Source organism: Rutidosis leptorrhynchoides, chromosome 2 (genome assembly GCF_046630445.1).
Source record: "Rutidosis leptorrhynchoides isolate AG116_Rl617_1_P2 chromosome 2, CSIRO_AGI_Rlap_v1, whole genome shotgun sequence".
Taxonomy (NCBI): domain Eukaryota; kingdom Viridiplantae; phylum Streptophyta; class Magnoliopsida; order Asterales; family Asteraceae; genus Rutidosis; species Rutidosis leptorrhynchoides.
The window spans coordinates 148148857-148169166 of NC_092334.1; the positions used below are offsets into that span (position 1 = coordinate 148148857).

The 20310-nt window shown below is 32.5% G+C and overlaps 1 protein-coding gene across 1 annotated transcript; it reads right to left on the reverse strand.

Annotated features, from left to right (window-relative positions):
* Window positions 1-12572: 12572 nt before the first annotated feature.
* On the reverse strand, window positions 12573-15659 carry LOC139891488 (abscisic acid 8'-hydroxylase CYP707A2-like). The gene is made up of 7 exons (XM_071874458.1): window positions 15453-15659; window positions 14992-15310; window positions 14439-14831; window positions 13798-13972; window positions 13572-13678; window positions 13271-13389; window positions 12573-12936 (listed from the first exon to the last, which is right to left on the reverse strand). The coding sequence occupies exons 1-7, from the start codon at window positions 15650-15652 to the stop codon at window positions 12843-12845; spliced, it is 1407 nt and encodes a 468-aa protein (XP_071730559.1). The 5' UTR covers window positions 15653-15659; the 3' UTR covers window positions 12573-12842.
* Window positions 15660-20310: the final 4651 nt, after the last annotated feature.

The window sequence follows — 20310 nt, forward strand, 5'->3', positions numbered from 1 at the left end:
TAATATAGTATTAATCTCATTTGATTTACCGTTAGAACTAAGATACATAATCTATAAAATATTAGAGATTACATAATTGCCATGTCGAACGAAGATAAAATAGATAGAACGATACGTAGAATGATGATTATGCTCGTGGTATAGAATGTGATATTGAGGCAAAGATTGTTAATGATACAGATGATGTTACTGATGGTACTGTTGGTGTCGGTGATGTTGCTGGAGCTGGTAAGTTTTGCACCATGTTCTCCAAATTGATTACTCGAGCGCGAAGTTCGTTGACTTCTTATCTTATTCCGAGATGATTGTCGGTCGAAACGAGCGGATGAATAAGGTTTAGAATCTGAGTTATGATATAGTCGTGGCGAGATATTCGGGAAATGAGGGTGAAAATGGTGTTACGAACAAGTTCGCCGGTAAGTGCTTCAGGTTCTTCGCCAAAAGGTGATTTTAGTTAGTGGAAGGGATCACCTTCTGCGCGTCTCCATTGATTAAGTCGAGTACGAATCCATCAGATGAATTGGGGATGGATGATTGGTTGATTCATTCTGATGACGTTGCTTCCGGAGCTTAGATGACTATCCATTCGGAATAACTGTCGGGATAACTATCGGAATAGTTTTCGGAATCCGAGTGACTCGAATTAGTTGAGGGATTCATCTCGTACGATCAGATGAAGGATTTTTGATAAGAAATAGATTATAGGATATAGATTAGTATCCTACAATACATGATTTACATATGCATATATAATACTAAAATCCCATAAGTTACGGAGGAATCTACGGAAGCTGTCAGGCAAAGGTAACTATAACAGATACGCTATGATATGAATTTTGTCTATACACTATTCATGCAGTCAATGCAATAAGATGTGTCTAGACTAAGAATAATAAGCATGTAATTTACTAAGGATGATAAGCAAATGATTTCCGATAAAAATGATAAGCAAAACTTTTGACATGCAGACACGGTCGAAGTCCAGACTCACTAATGTATCCTAACGACTTATCAGTTAGACACACTAATGCAGACCCGTTTCACTAAGACTACCGCTCTGATACCAACTGAAAGGACCCGTCCTAATCCATCCAGACGAAGTCCATATCGATTATAAACGATTCACAACAGTTGATTACATCGCGTGGTACTTGACCTCTATATGATACATTTTACAAACATTGCATTCGTTTTTAAAAGACAAACTTTCATTTACATCGAAAGTTGACGGCATGCATACTATTTCATAATATATCAAACTATAATTGACTAATCAATAATCTTGATGAACTCAACGACCCGAATGCAATGTCTTTTGAAATATGTCATGAATGACTCCAAGTAATAACTCTAAAATGAGCAAATGCACAGTGGAAGATTTCTTTCATACCTGAGAATAAACATGCTTTCAAGTGTCAACCAAAAGGTTGGTGAGTTCATTAGTTTAACATAAATAATCTTTTCATAATTTTAATAGACCACAAGATTTCATATTTCCATTTCTCATAAACATACGTCCCATGCATAGAGACAAAAATATCATTCATATGGATTGAACACCTGGTAACCGACATTCACAATATACATATAAGAATATCCCCATCATTCCGGGATCCTCCTTCGGACATGATATAAATTTCGAAGTACTAAAGCATCCGGTACTTTGGATGGGGCTTGTTGGGCCCGATAGATCTATCTTTAGAGTTCGCGTCAATTAGGGTGTTTGTTCCCTAATTCTTAGATTACCAGACTTAATAAAAAGGGCATATTCGATTAGATAATCCAACCATAGAATGTAGTTTCGATTACTTGTGTCTATTTCGTAAAACAGTTATAAAAGCAGCGCATGTATTCTCAGTCCCAAAAATATATATTGCAAAAGCATTTAAAAAGGGATTAATGAAACTCACCTAATGTATTTTGTAGTAAAAATACATATGACAAAATTGAACCATGCAGGGTTGGCCTCGGATTCACGAACCTATACCATTTGTGTATTCATTAATACATATATAATTATAATCGAACATATATATTATTACTCTTGAATTAATTGTTATTTTAACTATGTTCTTCATTTATAATCTAATTAATTACATTTAATAATATTTATTACAAAAATAATAATATAGTTATGTTATACGTAGTAAATATAGAGTTATATAACTAATAGTTGTTTTGATAAAATAGTGTTGTTATTAATAAATAAAAAATAATAATTGTTTCATCCTAATATAATAATAATCATAGTTATAAAATGATTATTTTTATCAAAGTAATACTTTTAATAGTAATGTATACTAATAATAATAATAACTATAAAAATAGTGATTTTATTAACAATAATAATAATACTACTATTTTTACTAATAACTATAATGATAATAATGTTAATAATAAGGTTACCGATAAGAATTTTAATCATAGTATTTATGTACTCATGTTAATACATATATTAGTTGTTAAAACAAATATAATAATAACCATGATAATAATAACAATATACTTATTTATAACTATCATAATAATAATAATAATGATAACTAATAATACATATAACTATGTTAATAATACTTAGCTATAATACATTTAATAATTATAATACTAATAGTATTAATAATATCTAATAATAATAACAATAATAATAATCACAACATTAATAATGATAATATTAATAACAATAATGATAATGATAATGATAATAATAATAATAAAAATTCTTGGTATTTAAATCTACCTTTAGAAGCCTTAAGTAAAAAGAATGCACCAATTGTGGATCGAATCCGAGACCCCTCGCTAACCCGTCACCTCTCTTAACCAACCCGCTGTAACCATTTTTCTGATTTAATGCATAACTCATTAATATTTAAATCGACTTTTTCAGTTATCATCTTCTTTAACTTTCGTAAATTCAATCAGAGATCAATCCAATTTTGTAATGAGTTTCATATACAATTTAGGATCCATAAATGACACAGAATCAATTAGGGGTTTGTTTGAATTAATTAAAACAACATAAACAAAAAATAAAAGAGCTGTAACAGCTCGTTAAGTTCTTCAAGAACTCTAAATCACTCTCGTAAATTTAGGAAGTTTTAGACCCCGATTCCTGAATGAAATAAGTTCAAATTCATTCTTAGAAACTTTCTAACCTCTCAATTTGACTTAAAACATAAGCACATTCATAAATTTCACGAAGGAACAGCCGTTTGACTTTTTTAAAATCAACTTTGACCCCAAAATTAAAATTTGATAGAATGATTTGGACCTCTAAACTTTCCAGATAGTTTACATAATAGATTAACAACAATCTTGAATTTCTCATTTTTGAAATTCGTAAAAAAAAAATCGATCTATTTGAAAATTGAAACAAGAACAGGGCAGTGCCTGTTTTCTTCGTTCCTTTTGATTTAATTCCACTAAATAAAAGCTGTATGGGTTGGTAATTGATATTGAAGATGTAATGGTGATTAAAAAGAATAATATCACAGTGTAATTTCTTTGTTTTATAGACAATTGATTCGTCTAGGACAATTAATCAGAAAAAAATATATATATATAAAAAATAATAATAATAAAAAGTAATCACAAAGATTACGACCTGCAACAGAATTTGGATTCATTCAAATACTTTTTCACTGATTGGTACTAATTGGAGACAGAAAACAATCTTCCACGGGCTTGAAAGTGATTTGAACAGAAAGCGTGATTCTTTGCATTTATTTATATATTAAATTGTAATTTTTATTTATATATATATATATATATACATATATTTATATAAATAAAATCTGTATACGTATTCATTTATAAACAAATATCAGTATTATGTGTATATATATATGTAATTATATATATATATATATATATATATATATATCTGTTTATATTTTTGTTTATATATATGTAATTCATAAATTTTATTATTGGTAATGTTATAAAATATTAATACTAATAATAAAACTAATAATTTATTAATATTGCTATCGAGATACAATTAATATTAAATTAATAATAATAATAATAATAATAATAATATCAAATAAATATTAATAATAATACAGATATGATAATATTAATACATTTAATAATAACTAATAATAATATTAGTTATATTTATATTATTAATGATAATACTAACATTAATAATAATAACACAAATTATATATATATTTTATTTTAGAAGTAATATTATTACTAATATAAATATTAACATGAATATTAACAATAATAAAAATGCTGAAATTAATGATAATGATATTAGCTTCAAACTTGTAATTACAAATAATATATTAACTTTACACTATATTATATAATAATATTTATTAAATATTATATATCACAATATATTAAATAATTATTATTAGAATTCATATAGACTCATAATATTATATATGTAAAATGGTAATTTATTTATTCTATTTATTATTTCACATTTTTTATTCCTAAGGTTTAAAGTATACATTATGGATTATATATGTCCATATATTTATATTTACATGTACCTATTTATTTACAAAGTAAAGTAAGGTTTAAAGTATACATTATGGATTATATATGTCCATATATTTATATTTACATGTACCTATTTATTTACAAAGTAAAGTTCGTGAATCGTCGGGAATAGTCAAAGGTCAAATGATTCCATATAAGTAGTTCAAAGTTTTTGAGACTCCACATTACAGATTTGGCTTATCTTGTCGAAATCAAATAAGATTCAAGTTTAAATTTGGTCAGAATTTCTCGGGTCATCACATAGGTGGTCTCTCTCTTCCTAGAATCCAAGCTCTCTCACTCTAAACTTCTTTCTCTCTAACTTGGGAGTATTAAAGATGTGACTGAATTGGAGTCTATTTCCAGTCCAATTCGTCCATGTATTATTTCAAAAAGGTCCCTCAACTTACTTTATTTAAAATACCAAACAGACCTTGCTGGTCAGCTGTGGTGCACGGTGCACATGAATGAGACGCGACGCGCCTCATAACGTGCAGCTGGGTTTAGAGCTGTTACAGTATCCTAGGATTAATCAGCTCCTAATACTAGGTTATAGCCACGTGGGTAATTGGAAAGGGAAGTCTGTAAATTAGACTTCTAAACTCGAAAAGGTTTCAGCATAACAATAAGTTTCAGATAAAATATTCAACATATAAAACAATTATAACGAATAGATGAATGCATAAGATGAAAGCAGCTTAAAATAAAAAAAAAACCATATCATTAAATTCAGGAAAGCGTTCACCGTTTACAAACGAGGTCTTAACCGTTACAAGTGTTGACATTCTCTAGAATGCTCCTAGTACAATCTCCGACGTTCACCTTTAGGTACTAATTTTACTCCAAAGGTGAGAAAGCCTTAAAAGCATTTAGCTTTTAGAAAGAGAAACTAAATTGTAAGAGAGTGAGAAGTGAAGTGTGTTGAAATGGGCACACAAGACCCTAGTAGGCCGTATGTTGCACCCTGGAAGGCCATGTGGTGCACCCTGGCAAATCGTGTGGTGCACCCTGGCAGGCCATGCACATAGTCCGTGTGACATGGCCATGTGCACTGGCAAGCCGGGCTCACATGCCATATTCCACAAATCATGGTAGGCCGTATGGCTCCAGGAAGTACGTGTGCCTTGGCCGTATGGTAGGTTGTATGGCTCAGTTTTCTAGGTCGTTTTGCTTGGTTTCTGAGGTCGTATTTGACGTTCACCATTTTCGTTCTAGATTCTTCGTTTTAAGTCCGTTTTCTTCGATTCTTCTTGCATCATCTTCGTAATTACTCGATCTATCAAATAAAGCAAACAAATACTTATTTCTTCAATAAATTCAATTACTTTATTGTTTTAGGGCTTAATATCGGAGGGTAAATACGTGACTTTTTAGCCGATATCAAGTGTACTCAGAATAAGGATTCACGACGTCCTAATAAAGATTCAATAACCATGTTTTATTAGTCAAAAAAGCGATTGAGTTTTAAACATTATCGAAAAGCATTTCAATAGCATCACATTTCATAGTTTTATATCAGCATCGTAACTAATCACATCGTAACATACACTTAAAGATTACTACTCGCTAGATCATGGCATTAATATCATCTATCATACAATAAAGGAAGACAATATGAAAGAAAAATTAAAGGGATAAAAATACTAGTAGATTAATCGAGCTCCGAAATTACAAAAGTGACAACTTCAGATGTACCTCTAACCGTTTACAAACTCCTTTTAACGTCTACCCTAGGTAATTATCGCTAATCAATAATTATATTACATTTCTAGAGAAAGAAACTAGAGAGAGAAGTGAGATTGAAGGTAGGAATGTGTTGAGAAGTGTGTGTAAATGGGATGACAAATGGGCCTTAAATAGGCAAAATCAGCCGGTGGCATGCCTGGTGGAGTGCCCGGGTAGAATGCGCAAGCCGGGTGGAATGATCGGGAAAGACAGCCGGGGGAAGCATCTTGTGTGGCTTGTAGTGGCAGCCCGGGTGGCTTGAAATGGTAGCCCGTGTGGCTTGGTCTCCGGGTCGTATCTTGATTTTCATCATTTTCGCTTTAGATTTTTCATTTTATGTCTGTTTTCTTCGATTCTTCTTGCATCATCTTTGTAATCACTTGATCTACCAAATAAAGCAAAAAAAAACACTTAATTTGTCAATGAAGTTGATTAATTTATCATTTTAGGACTCGATATTGGAGGTTAAAACATGACTTCTTAGCCGATATCAGCTTTGGTTCAAGCCGGCGGTTGTCTATAGCCAGCTGACGGCCTTGCTTGTTTGATACACCAGCCGACAGCTGGATGACAATTTCTGACGGCTTGGTCTGGACCGAAGACTATTACTCTGTAATCCTTTTTATTGAAAACTCTTACGATCTTGGTCAAATAGACCCACTGTTATGAGTTTGGTGATGTTTCATGTGTAGCTAATTGTATCGTAAAAGATATGATTAGCTCATAGGGAATCCATAAGACCTTGCGCTTGCTCCACTAGACCGACTTAAAATCGTGATATCGGTATATCAATGAATTAGACCTCTAAGTATATTCGGTATGTGCGGGTTGAACCGTCGGATTAAGTCCAATAGTGTGATCATACGTTTAACCTTAGTGGCATTTAGGTTACGTCTAGGTTATTTTGCGACTACAGAGAAAAACGACCGCAATTCTCATGTTCAACACTTAAAGTCATTCGAGAAAACGACCTTAACCCTGATCCTATTACACATAAAATCCTGACCGAACTGACATCCTACCTTTCCTATATTTGATACAATGTCCAACATAATCATTGCTCCTGCAATACAAAACCCAATATATATATATATATATATATATATATATATATATATATATATATATATATATATATATATATATATATATATATATATATATATATATATATATATATATATATATATATATATATAAATATAAGTTAGAACAGATAAAATAACTCCACTGACTGTTGGCTTTACCTCTCTTGGGATGATCCGATACTCAAACCCACTTCTCTACATTGACGGGACACTGCATGTTAGTAGTAAAAGCCGTAGTACTTTTCTTGAAACACTTCAAGATGTTTAGTGTCTAGGTTTAACCATGCTAGATAATTAGAAAACTTTTTCGAACACTGTCTATGAAAAGATAGTTTAAAGAGATAGAAATACCAGTAGATTAATCGAGCTCTGATATTACAAAATTGACAACTTCTAACGCACCTCCAATCGTTTACAGACTCCGTTTAATGCCTACTATAGGTAATTAGCGCTTATTGATAATTATTTCATAATCCTAGAGAGATAAACTAGAGAGAGAAGTGAGATTGAGAGTAAGAATGTGTTGAGAATTGTATGGAAAATAGGATGACAAAGGGGCTTTATATAGGCCAATTCAGCTGCTGGCAGGCCGGGTACGATGGGCAGGATGGGTACGATGGTCCAGTGATACAGCTGGAAGGTGTGGCAAGCCGGGTGACAGGACCCTGGCAGCTCGTGTGGCTTGGAGTTGCAGCCCGGGTGGCTTGAAGTGGCAGCCTAGGTAGCTTGTTCGTGTGGTTTGGTTTCTGTTCCTCTGACTTTGGCTTCCAGGATCATAACTTGCTTTTCAGTATTTTCACTCTAGATTCTTTATTTTAAGTCCATTTCTTTGATTCTTCTTGCATCGTCTTCATAATCACTTGATCTACCACAAAATCAAATAAATGCTTATTATTCGATAAATTTAACTAATTTATCACTTTAGGGCATGATATCGAGGGTTAAAAACTCGACGTTTTTATCGATATCAATTATCGTACACTTAGACTTTGCTTGTCCTCAACTAAACTTCTAGTTTTTAACATCAAGAAATCTTTTAAAGTTTTCTTTCTATATGCCTAAGCATTTTACTTTTTGATATAAGAACGAGCATCATGTTAATCTTCTTGATTAGGATTTGAAACTTATCTATGCGACCATCATAGGAGGTTACAAGACTTTGGCTATCTCGCACGGGTCATTCAAATCACAAAAGTGTTTGGGGTTCCATATAGATCTTAGAAATAAATTTGTTCATAGCCAAACATGTTTCACTCATCATCATAGGCTTGATAAAGACTCAAATCCTTGTTACTAATGTGAAGGCGGTGGTATCTTCTTGGTCATTTGTCAAGGTGAAAAGGTGAATGATGGTTATTTGGTAAGTGATTTTGTCTATGAAGTGCTTGATATGACAGAGTTGTCTGGGTACAAAGGATAATACAGGGTGGTCTTTTTAAAGATTTTCTTTCTCTTGTTAGATAGAAGTGCTGATATTTTTGCTAAATACTTTAGATTTCTTGGAACTTTCTTTTGGGGATATATATATATATATATATATATATATATATATATATATATATATATATATATATATATATATATATATATATATATATATATATATATCTCACAAGCATCCTTTGAGTTGAGCTATTTGTCCTCAAACGGTCTTCATTTTTGTCTGTGTCTTTTTTTTAAAAAAAAATATCATCTCTTGAATCTTTCGCGGGTAGGCTTTTACTAGGTTTTTGCCGTGATGCTTGAAAAGTGGCTATTGTCAGGTTTCTTCTTTTCAAGATGATCTAAATTTCTGGATCTTTTTTGAAATATCATCTCTTGAATCTTTCGTGGGTAGGCTTTTACAAGATTTCTGTCGTGATTCTTGAAAAGTGGCTATTGTCAGGTTTCTTCTTTTCAAGGTGATCTAATTTTCTGGATCTTTTCAAGTCTACTAGAAAGGGTGTAAGTGGTAGGGGTGGTGGATAATGTTGATGATGTTTATATTATTTTCTTTATTGTTTTCTATTAATTCAAGGTACAATTCTTATTTATCTTACTTGCATCTTTTTAATTATGTTTACCTTTAATTATCTGTGTTTCTGTTCGTCTACCATTATGAAGTAAACGTTCATAGTGGTTATTTGGAAAAAACTGTGAATTATCTGGGATTTAAGATGAAGCCGCCAGCTATGTTGTTCCTAGCCGCCAGCTGAAACACGCAAAGCTGCCGGCTTTGTACTTTAAAGTTTAAACTGTGCATTTTTTAGTTTTTTCCAGAACTGTGTAATTATGTTTCTGTGACTATTGTTTTGTCTGTTTATTGCTGCTATGATCTATAACATTGTTTGCATGCTTACTTATTATGTAATAATAACTAGTGTTAACTAGTAATTAATTCTAAGTATTCTTTTACTCGATTCATCTAACAATTAAGATTAATCACATTGGACAAAGTATTTGAATTGCATGAAACTTAGCTAAAGATTATAAGTGTTAATAAATTAGATAAACATTAATCATACTTATATAATAAATTCACTATTGTTAGGCTTAATCAAAGAACCTTAGTTTATCTGAATTCAATTGTGAATTGCATGAGAACTTAGTTAAGATTGATTTCCGACTAATAACTTGAATTGATCTAATTAGGTTTTTTAGCTTATTATTTGTCATCCTAATTGAATGTTTCCTTAATCCTCATCGCAAGATTTAGGTAATATTTATCATGTGATTATTTGAATTCTATAAGTTGGGATATTAGCTTTGAACACCCACTTAGTCGATATGTGCTTTAAGTCCTACTTTGTGAACTTTATGTGATATCTAGTTTAACCTTTCCTAAGGATTATACTATAGATTTAAAAGACAACTCTTATCCGCTTTTGTAGCCTCTTGGGATGATACCTAACTTACTAATTACTCCCTCCGTCCTAAATCTATTGTCCATTATTCCATTTTGAGATGTCCCAAATTAATTGTCCAGATTCTTTTTCAACCAATCAAAAGAGTTTAATCTGGAGATAGAAGATATATTATTGGTGGGAAATGAAGTTAGTGGGATTTCCTAAATCTGCGTCTTTTTTGTCTGGGGACAATAGATTTGGGACGGAGGGAGTACTATACTACCTTGATCGGGTTTTGTTGCACGTTAGGGTGTTAAAAGTGAAAAGTAAATTAGATAATATAAATATAAAGGTTGAAAAAAAACGTAAGCACAAGCACACACTTTCACACACATCAGCCCTTTATCTATCGAAAATAACAATTCATCCCCTGTTGATCTAGGGAAACTGTGTGGCGCGCAGAATAAGTGTGTGGCGCGCACTTATACTGAAACGGGGCTGTCACATTGGAAGACGATGGTCGCGGGTTACGAACTAGGTATGGACGGATTTGGGTGCCGAAATCTTGTGTAGTTATAAAAGAATTATTAGAAGTGGATCATAAGTCAAGGTATTCGATACATCCTAGCGCTACCAAGATGTATAAAGACTTGACGAGAGTTTATTGGTGGCGGGTAATGAAGCGGGAAATTGTGAAGTTTGTACAGAAATTCCTAACTTCGTTGGTTAAGGCGGAACATCAAATGCCTTACGGAAAACTTCAAGCATTGGAGATACCTGTGTGGAAATGGGAGAACATAATTATGGATTCGATCACCAAGTTGCCGATAACGTCGCGTAGTCATGATGAAATATGGGTTATAGTAGATAGACTGACAAAAACTGCTCTCTTTTTAACAATAAAGGATGCCTCATCCTCTGAAGCGTTGGCAGACATTATATGCATGAGGTTGTTGCAAGGCACAGCGTGTCGGTTTCCATTGTATCTGATACAATTCTAGAAGAAGTTTCAAGAGGAATTAGGTACAAAATTGTATATTAGTACCGCTTTTCACCCTTAAATCGGCGGTCAGAGCGAAACGATAATTCAGACATTGGAGGACATGCTTCGAGTATTTATGATAGATTTTGGAGGAAGTTGGGATACTCATTTACCATTATGTGAGTTCTCTTATAATAATAGTTACCATTCTTCGATTGGTATGCCTTCGCATTAAATGCTTTATGGGAGGATGTGTATGTAGAACTTTGGTGTGTTGGGGAGAGGTCGGTCAGAGAGAATTAGGTAGTACCGATATAGTTTCAAAAACCACTGAGAAGATTGATCTTATTTGTGAAAGGTTGAACACGACACAAGATCGAAAAAAGTCTTATCCCCGATAAATAGAAAAGACCAATATAGTTTCAGGTAAGAGATGAGGTTATGTTTAAAGTTTCTCCTTGGAAAGGTATTATATAGTTTCAGGTAAGAGATGAGGTTATGTTTAAAGTTTTTCCTTGGAAAGGTATTATATAGTTTCAGGTAAGAGATGAGGTTATGTTATTATCCGTTTCCTAAAGCGTGGAAAGTTGGGTCCAAGGTATGTAGGACCTTATAAAATTTTTGCCCGAATTGGAAAAGTTGCTTATCGGTTGTTACTACCGGAGGAGTTAAATGCTATCCATGATACTTTTCACGTGTTTCAACTTAGGATGTGCCTGGTAGACAAAGCCGCGTATCTTCCCTTACCCGAGATTGTAGTGAATGACAAGTTGAATCATTTCAAAGAACATGTAAAGGTTTTAGATCGTAAAGTAAAGCGGCTTAGAAATAAAACGGTCACTCTACTGAAGGTGCAATGGAGATTTAAGAGAGCATATGAATTTACTTGGGAACCGGAAGATTGGTCGATGGTTTATTATCCTTCCGTGTACAAGTGGTTCGTGAGGACACGAATAGCTCAACGAGGGGAGAGTTGTAACAAACCAGATTTTACAGCATAGTTGCGTGTCGCGCAGCCTATTGTGCGCGCCGCGCAGTAAGTCGGCCAGAATGGAGGGCCATTTTTGTTATGTTTTGCAAAGTAGAGGGGTTATTGTGAAACTTAGTAATAAAACCCCAGGATTTGGAGTGTTCCAGAACATTAACTCATTTTCACTTTCACCTACAACGAACACCATACAATTTAATTAATATCATTATCACACTGTATTTTTTTTGTAATTTTTTTCTAACTTTATAGTTTTAGCATTAATCAATTAATTAGAAAATTCTTTCACTTTTATATTTATAATTTAATTAATATTAGGGACAATATTGTAAATTTCATTAGATTACTTTCGTTATTTGAAAGTAGACAATTAATTCTAATGTGAGACGGAAAATAAAGTAATTTACAAAATGTTTAAATATAAATGCCTTGCGGACTTGTACAAGAATAATCAATGAAAACCTCAAACATTTCATCACCCTAAACAAAAATTGCCTAACACCCCCCCAAATTTTATTTTATTACAAAATAGGTAAAAGGTAGATGGTTAACCACAAATATTTCTTTGTGAACTAAGACGACCATTTTTATATACATATTGCTGTCCTTTTAGTCTTCACTACGCCTTGTAAATTCACATAATTTATGTGTCTTCACGGTTTGGTTTCACTTTCTGTACTTCAACTGAATAGTCAATAGTCAAAAGTCAAACTCGTGTTGATCGTTGACTTTGCAAATTGCTAGTACTTGAGGGAGAGTTTAATGGGCAAGCCATTTTGTGGTAGAGCAAATGGTGCATATTGTATCCCATTCAGTGGGCCAACCAATGACCACCTGCATGATATCAGCAGTTACTTCATTAGCCCATCTTAATTTACTCTTTAGAGGAGTGAATAACAAATTATAAATTACTTTCACTTATATATATGTATTAAACACTTCTACCGTATAAAAAAAAGGGTTGATCCGTACACCACTTCAAATTTGCCATATACCACCAAATTAATTTTTTAGACATTTTTACCCTTTCTTTTACACTATCAAATTTGTCATACACCACCAAATGAAGGGTATAAATGTCCAAATAATTTATTTGGTGGTGTATGGAAAATTTGAGGTGGTGTACGAATCAATTCCCATAAAAAAATTCAAGTTTGTATTCACAAACCTGTACTTTGTGGTCAAATGATGTAAGAGGACTAATATCTCCAGCTTGGCTAATTCATTTCCTGGACATGAGTGGATCCCACTGCCAAATGGCATAAATGTATTGGCTTTTGGTGCAACCTGTCAAGTTAACACTATTTCAGTGCCCACTTCCCATGTACTAGTGTACTAGTTTAAAATATCACACCCACCATGTTCATAGATATACTAATAAAACAATTTTTTTTTATGATTTTGGTATAATTATAATAAAACAATAAAACAAAATGTAGTACATAGTACTATTTTACTGTTATTTTTACCTGGAATCTTGAAGGATCAAACTTCTCTGGATCAGGAAAATTATCTGCACTGTGGTGAATGTTTCTGAACAGTGGCAATACTTTCCATCCTTTAGGAATAAGATACCCTGAAAGTACATATTTGTAAATAAAAGTTAGCTTATTTTCTAGAGTTACCAAAAAACTAGTACGGAGTAACTTTTATTAACTTATTTATTTATGGTTTGTATAAGAAAACAAAACAAACCTTCAAATTCAACATCTTCAACAGCTTCTCTAAAGGTAAAAGATAAGATAGAAGCAACTCTGAGTGTCTCTTGAATGACTCTGGAAGTAATAGGCATCTTCTTGGTATCTGCCCAACTCAAATTCTTGTCTTCACTACCCTCATCTTGACCCCTTTTTATTGCCTCTTGTTCCTCCTATTTTATTCATAAATAAATCAAAAAACCAAATAAATTATTCAATTCATTGCTAGATTTTATAATATATATATATGCATATCGTTTAATTGCGTCTTAATAGAAACATATAAGGTTTTTCTTGTTGGGGGTTTACCCGCTGCGTTGGGGCCAATGTGCCTGCTTCGTAGTTGGGGTTCCACCGTTACCCAAAAAAAAAAAAAAAAAAAAAGCTATTCGGGAAGGAGAGTATAATATAATTATATTCAGTTGTACACAGTTTTACTGGATTATTTGGGTGACCGTTTGGCCAACCAAAATATTGCGTCATAATATAACTTCAAAACAGTTTTCAAAGTGTTTAGAAGTTCGTTATTTAAAACTGATTATCTGATTATTTATCAATAGTACAAAGTTCTTAGCTTATATGAATCTGTTTAATTTCAAAAACGTTACAATTTAAACAGTACGAATAAATGTTTCTTACGGTGACTAAATGTAGAACGGACGGGTTTTCAGCTAAGTACTTGATGATCCATGTTAATACACTTGCGGTTGTGTCCCTAGCAGCGAAAATGACGCCAATGATGTTATCGGCTATTTGTTCGTCAGTGAGTCCTTCTTTGTGTTCCATGAAAGAACCTAATAAATCGTTGTGTGATTCTTTTGTCGTTTCTCTTCTACCCGAAATAATCTTTGCCAAGATCTGGGCTAGTTCCTTTCTAGCCTTCATTGATTTGTGAAACAAAGTTCCCGGAAGATTAATTGGCATCGAATTATAACCCTTTTCAAGAATGTAATAACATCTTTTTAAATCTTCACTGCTGTTGAGCACCTCATCCTTTCCCAAAATTGAAAGCAATGCAACGTTGAACGTAAACTGAGAAAACATAAAAGATAAACAAATTTGAATACAATGTTTTCTCTCCTACTTTTTATGCATTTTGGTGCTGACAAAAGTTTGTCTCTCTACCTTCGGATACAGGTATTAGGTTATGGATAAAAGTTTGTACCAAGGTTTTGAGTTTTGTTTAACTTACAATTTTCATTTCTTGGAAAGTGTTGATCAATCGGTTTTCCCAGGAGCTAAGGGCGTCCACAACGATGGATTCAATGTCGGAAACAAAGTGTTTGATAGATTCTGGTGTAAATGCTCGAAGAACAAGACGTCTTAACTTAAAATGGTAGTCACCTTGATGAAAGAAAATGGCTTGTTTACCAATCATTCTTTCTTTGCTAGCAGGAAATGTAGGCTTAAAAAGATGAGATTTGGTGACCAATACAAGTTTAGCAGCTGCAGGGCTTGATATCATCACACATCTACATCCTAATATGTGTGTTTTGAATATTGATCCATACCTGCAAATAAAATTCAAGTGTACACTTAGTTAATTTTACTACCTCTTGACTGAAAGGACACGCATGTTTTGGCTATCTTTTTTAACTACTTAAAAATAGACCAAGTCCAAATTTGGAAATGGGAAGTTAAAAAAAAACTCACTTTTTTACTTTGGAGGTGAAAAAGACATTTGGGTTTTGCGAGTAAAGTTCAAAGGTTTCGCCGATGTACGGCCAACCAAGGGTGCCGGGAGGGAGAGGAAGCGTTGTTCGACGGGCGTCAGAGGATGAGGTGAAGACGAAGAACGAAAATAAAATAGTAAAAAATAAAGAACATAAGATGGTAATGGTGAAAAATTCCATTGTATTGATTGTTAGTATGGAAGTGTAGGTGTTTGTGGAGAAATGAAGTGGGGAGGGGGGGGTATGTATAGTTAAGGGATCTAAGTGAGAGTGCACCATAACAGATGGACCCTCACACATATAATAATGCCTCCAGGTCATCCAATTCAAAAAAAGTACAAATTATATTTTTTCAAATTTATGCAACATTATATCGTGTTTTGGAATGCATGATTTTCAATGTGGGTCTGAATCTGTTAATTTCAGTTCTTTTATTTTTTTGCATGTTTGAACAATATTTAAATATTTGCAGAGTGTTAAAAGTATAACTTCTGAAGTAAGCAGGAGTAACATGTTATACATCTTCATGTCATGTAAAGTTTATATCCACAAGTAGTATATGGTTTGAGACCGTACTTACGTACCCATTTAGACAGTTTATTAGTTATTGTTTTCAGTTAATTTGTTTTGAAATGGTCTTAACACGATACTCCCTATAAATATTATATTAGTGTTTTACTAATTGCTAAACATGCATAGTGATCAATGACGAAACTTGAACTTAGAAGCTTTATTTTTAAGGGGACGAAATCAGAGACGAATGATATTAGGAGCAATGATATGTTTATGTCATGCAAAATCAAGGTAATATTTTCTAAGGACCTCTACCCGGAACACTGCCCGAATGGATGTGTTTTCGGGTACCGTCGATCGGGTTCGGATTTCCGTCCGAACGTGTGTGTTACGTGCAAATGATGAGGGTCGTTGAAATAAATGATCTATTGATGCCAAAAAATCGCCGTAAAAAAATATTTTCTAAGGGACCCTTCTAATATTAATGTTAAAATGCTTTACTGATTTTGTGATCCACTAATTGGGTATATCATATACGATAAGGGAGATGATACTCACACACTAAAAATTGATCCATCCACACATACGTACTATTATACCCTTAATTTATAATTATGAAGGTTCAACTCTCTAGATAAACTTAGGGATATAACTGTAAATTTCGTGCTAAAAAGTGTGTATGGATCAATTCTTGGTGTGTGAGTATCACCTCCCATACGATAAGTACGTTCTCTAAGAGTATTTCCATCGGTCACGCCACCGCACCTGCCCTCCGCTTTGCTCTTGAGGACACCGATGTCATTCCAGACTCTCTGGCTCACCCTCGATCCCAATTAACCTAGTCGCCCTCGATCATTTTCTTTCTACGCATATTTGGGCATGGAGATTGTTGGTTTAAACGGCTATATAGCCGTTGAAAAGGACTATATTTATTTATTTTTATTATTATTATCTTAATTTTCACTAAATATACTCCTATAATATTTCATTTTATTTACATCAAATATATATATCTTAACTATATATCACAACTATATATACTTACACCATTTTATTTATATCAACTATATTAAAAAATGTCTAGAATGGTTATTGAAAATCTTACTCAAAATGCATTAGCAATCGTGAGTTACGATTTTAACATTGTCGCACTCGATATGCTTCTTATGCTAAGTGATGAAAGTGTTGAAGAAACCGATTCCAATGGCGCCTAGAACAGCTATGCGTCTGTGGAATGATTATTTTTCTAATGAGCGGACTTTCCCCGGAGATTATTTTTCGAAGACATTATAGGATGAGTCGGCCATTGTTTATACACATATGCCAAGTGTAGTGACACGAACTTTTCCATGTTTATATATATTAAATGAAATTGATATTTACATGATTAAGTGTTTTCAACATGTTAAGCAATCAAACTTATTAAGACTTGATTAATTGGAATAGGTTTCATATAGACAAATGACCACCCAAGTTGACCGGTGATTCACGAACGTTAAAACTTGTAAAAACTATACGATGACATATATATGGTTATATATATAGTTAACATGATTTTATTATAAGTATGTATCTCATTAGGTATTTTAACAATGAGTTATATACATAAAAATGAGACTATTAAATTAAGAAACTCGAAAACGATATATATAACGATTATCGTTATAACGTCTTACTAGGTACATATGAATCATATTAAGGTATTGATACACTTGGTTAATTATGTTAAATGATAAGTAAATATATCATTAAGTGTATTAACAATGAACTACATATGTAAAAATAAGACTACTAACTTAATGATTTTGAAACGAGACATATATCTAACGATTATCGTTGTAACGACATTTAATGTATATAGATCATATTAAGAGATATTCGTACATCATAATATCATGATAATATAATAATTTAAAATCTCATTTGATATTATAAACAATGGGTTAACAACATTTAACAAGATCGTTAACCTAAAGGTTACAAAACAACATTTACATGTAACGACTAACGATGACTTAATGACTCAGTTAAAATGTATATACATGTAGTGTTTTAATATGTATTCATACACTTTTGAAAGACTTCAAGACACTTATCAAAATACTTCTACTTAACAAAAATGCTTACAATTACATCCTCGTTCAGTTTCATCAACAAATCTACTCGTATGCACCAGTATTCGTACTCGTACAATACACAGCTTTTAGATGTATGTACTATTGGTATATACACTCCAATGATCAGCTCTTAGCAGCCCATGTGAGTCACCTAACACATGTGGGAACCATCATTTGGCAACTAGCATGAAATATCTCATAAAACTACAAAAATATGAGTAATCATTCATGACTTATTTACATGAAAATAAAATTACATATCCTTTATATCTAATCCATACACCAACGACTAAAAACACCTACAAACACTTTCATTCTTCAATTTTCTTCATCTAATTGATCTCTCTCAAGTTCTATCTTCAAGTTCTAAGTGTTCTTCATAAATTCCAAAAGTTCTAGTTTCATAAAATCAAGAATACTTCCAAGATTGCAAGTTTACTTCCAAGTTTTCTAAATCCATTCCAAGTAATCATCCAAGATCAAGAAACCTTTATTACTTACAGTAGGTTATCTTTCTAATACAAGGTAATAATCATATTCAAACTTTAATTCAATTTCTATAACTATAACAATCTTATTTCGAGTGGAAATCTTACTTGAAATTCTTTTCGTGTCATGATTCTGCTTCAAGAACTTTCAAGCCATCCAAGGATCCTTTGAAGCTAGATCCATTTTTCTCATTTCTAGTAGGTTTATCCAAGGAACTTGAGGTAGTAATGATGTTCATAACATCATTCGATTCATACATAAAAAGCTGTCTTATTCAATGTTATAAACTTGTAATCACTAGAACATAGTTTAGTTAATTCTAAACTTGTTCGCAAATAAAGTTAATCCTTCTAACTAGACTTTTAAAATCAATTAAACACATGTTCTATATCTATATGATATGCTAACTTAATGATTTAAAATCCGGAAACACGATAAACACCATAAAACTGGATATACGCCGTCGTAGTAAAATCGGGGGCTGTTTTGGTTGGGATAATTAAAAGCTAAGAAGAACTTTGATTTAAAAGCTATACTTCTGAAAAAATGATTTTTCTTATGAACATGAAACTATATCCAAAAATTATGGTTAAACTCAAAGTGAAAGTATGTTTTTTAAAATGGTCATCAAGATGTCGTTCTTTCGACGGAAATGACTACCTCTTTCAAAAACGACTTGTAACTTGTATTTACGCCTATAAACTTATACTTTTTCTATTTAGATTCATAAATTTAAGTTCCATACGAAACCGTGGCCACTGGAATCACTCAAAACGGATTAGAAACGGAGAAATGGCGAGTAAAACAAGATTGATAAAAACTACTCATTTTACCTACGTGAAAGTTAGTAATAAATCTATTCCAACCATAACCTAATCAACTTATATTGTATATTATGTAATCTTGAGATACCATAGACACGTATACAATGTTTCGACCTATCATGACGACCCATCTATATATATATTGCGGAACAACCATAGACACTCTATATGTGAATGTTGGAGTTAGCTATACAGGGTTGATGTTGATTCCAAAATATATATAGTTTGAGTTGTGATCAATACTGAGATACGTATACACTGGGTCGTGGATTGATTCAAGATAATATTTATCGATTTATTTCTGTACATCTAACTGTGGACAACTAGTTGTAGGTTACTAATGAGGACAGCTGACTTAATAAACTTAAAATATCAAAATGTATTAAAAGTATTGTAAATATATTTTGAACATACTTTGATATATATGTATATATTGTTATAGGTTCGTGAATCAACCAGTGGCCAAGTCTTACTTTCCGACGAAGTAAAAATCTGTGAAAGTGAGTTATAGTCCCACTTTTAAAATCTAATATTTTTGGGATGAGAATACATGCAGGTTTTATAAATGATTTACAAAATAGACACAAGTACGTGAAACTACATTCTATGGTTGAATTATCGAAATCGAATATGCCCCTTTTTATTAAGTCTGGTAATCTAAGAATTAGGGAACAGACACCCTAATTGACGTGAATCCTAAAGATAGATCTATTGGGCCTAACAAACCCCATCCAAAGTACCGTATGCTTTAGTACTTCGAAATTTATATCATATCCGAAGGGTGTCCCGGAATGATGGGGATATTCTTATTATATGCATCTTGTTAATGTCGGTTACCAGGTGTTCACCATATGAATGATTTTTATCTCTATGTATGGGATGTGTATTGAAATAT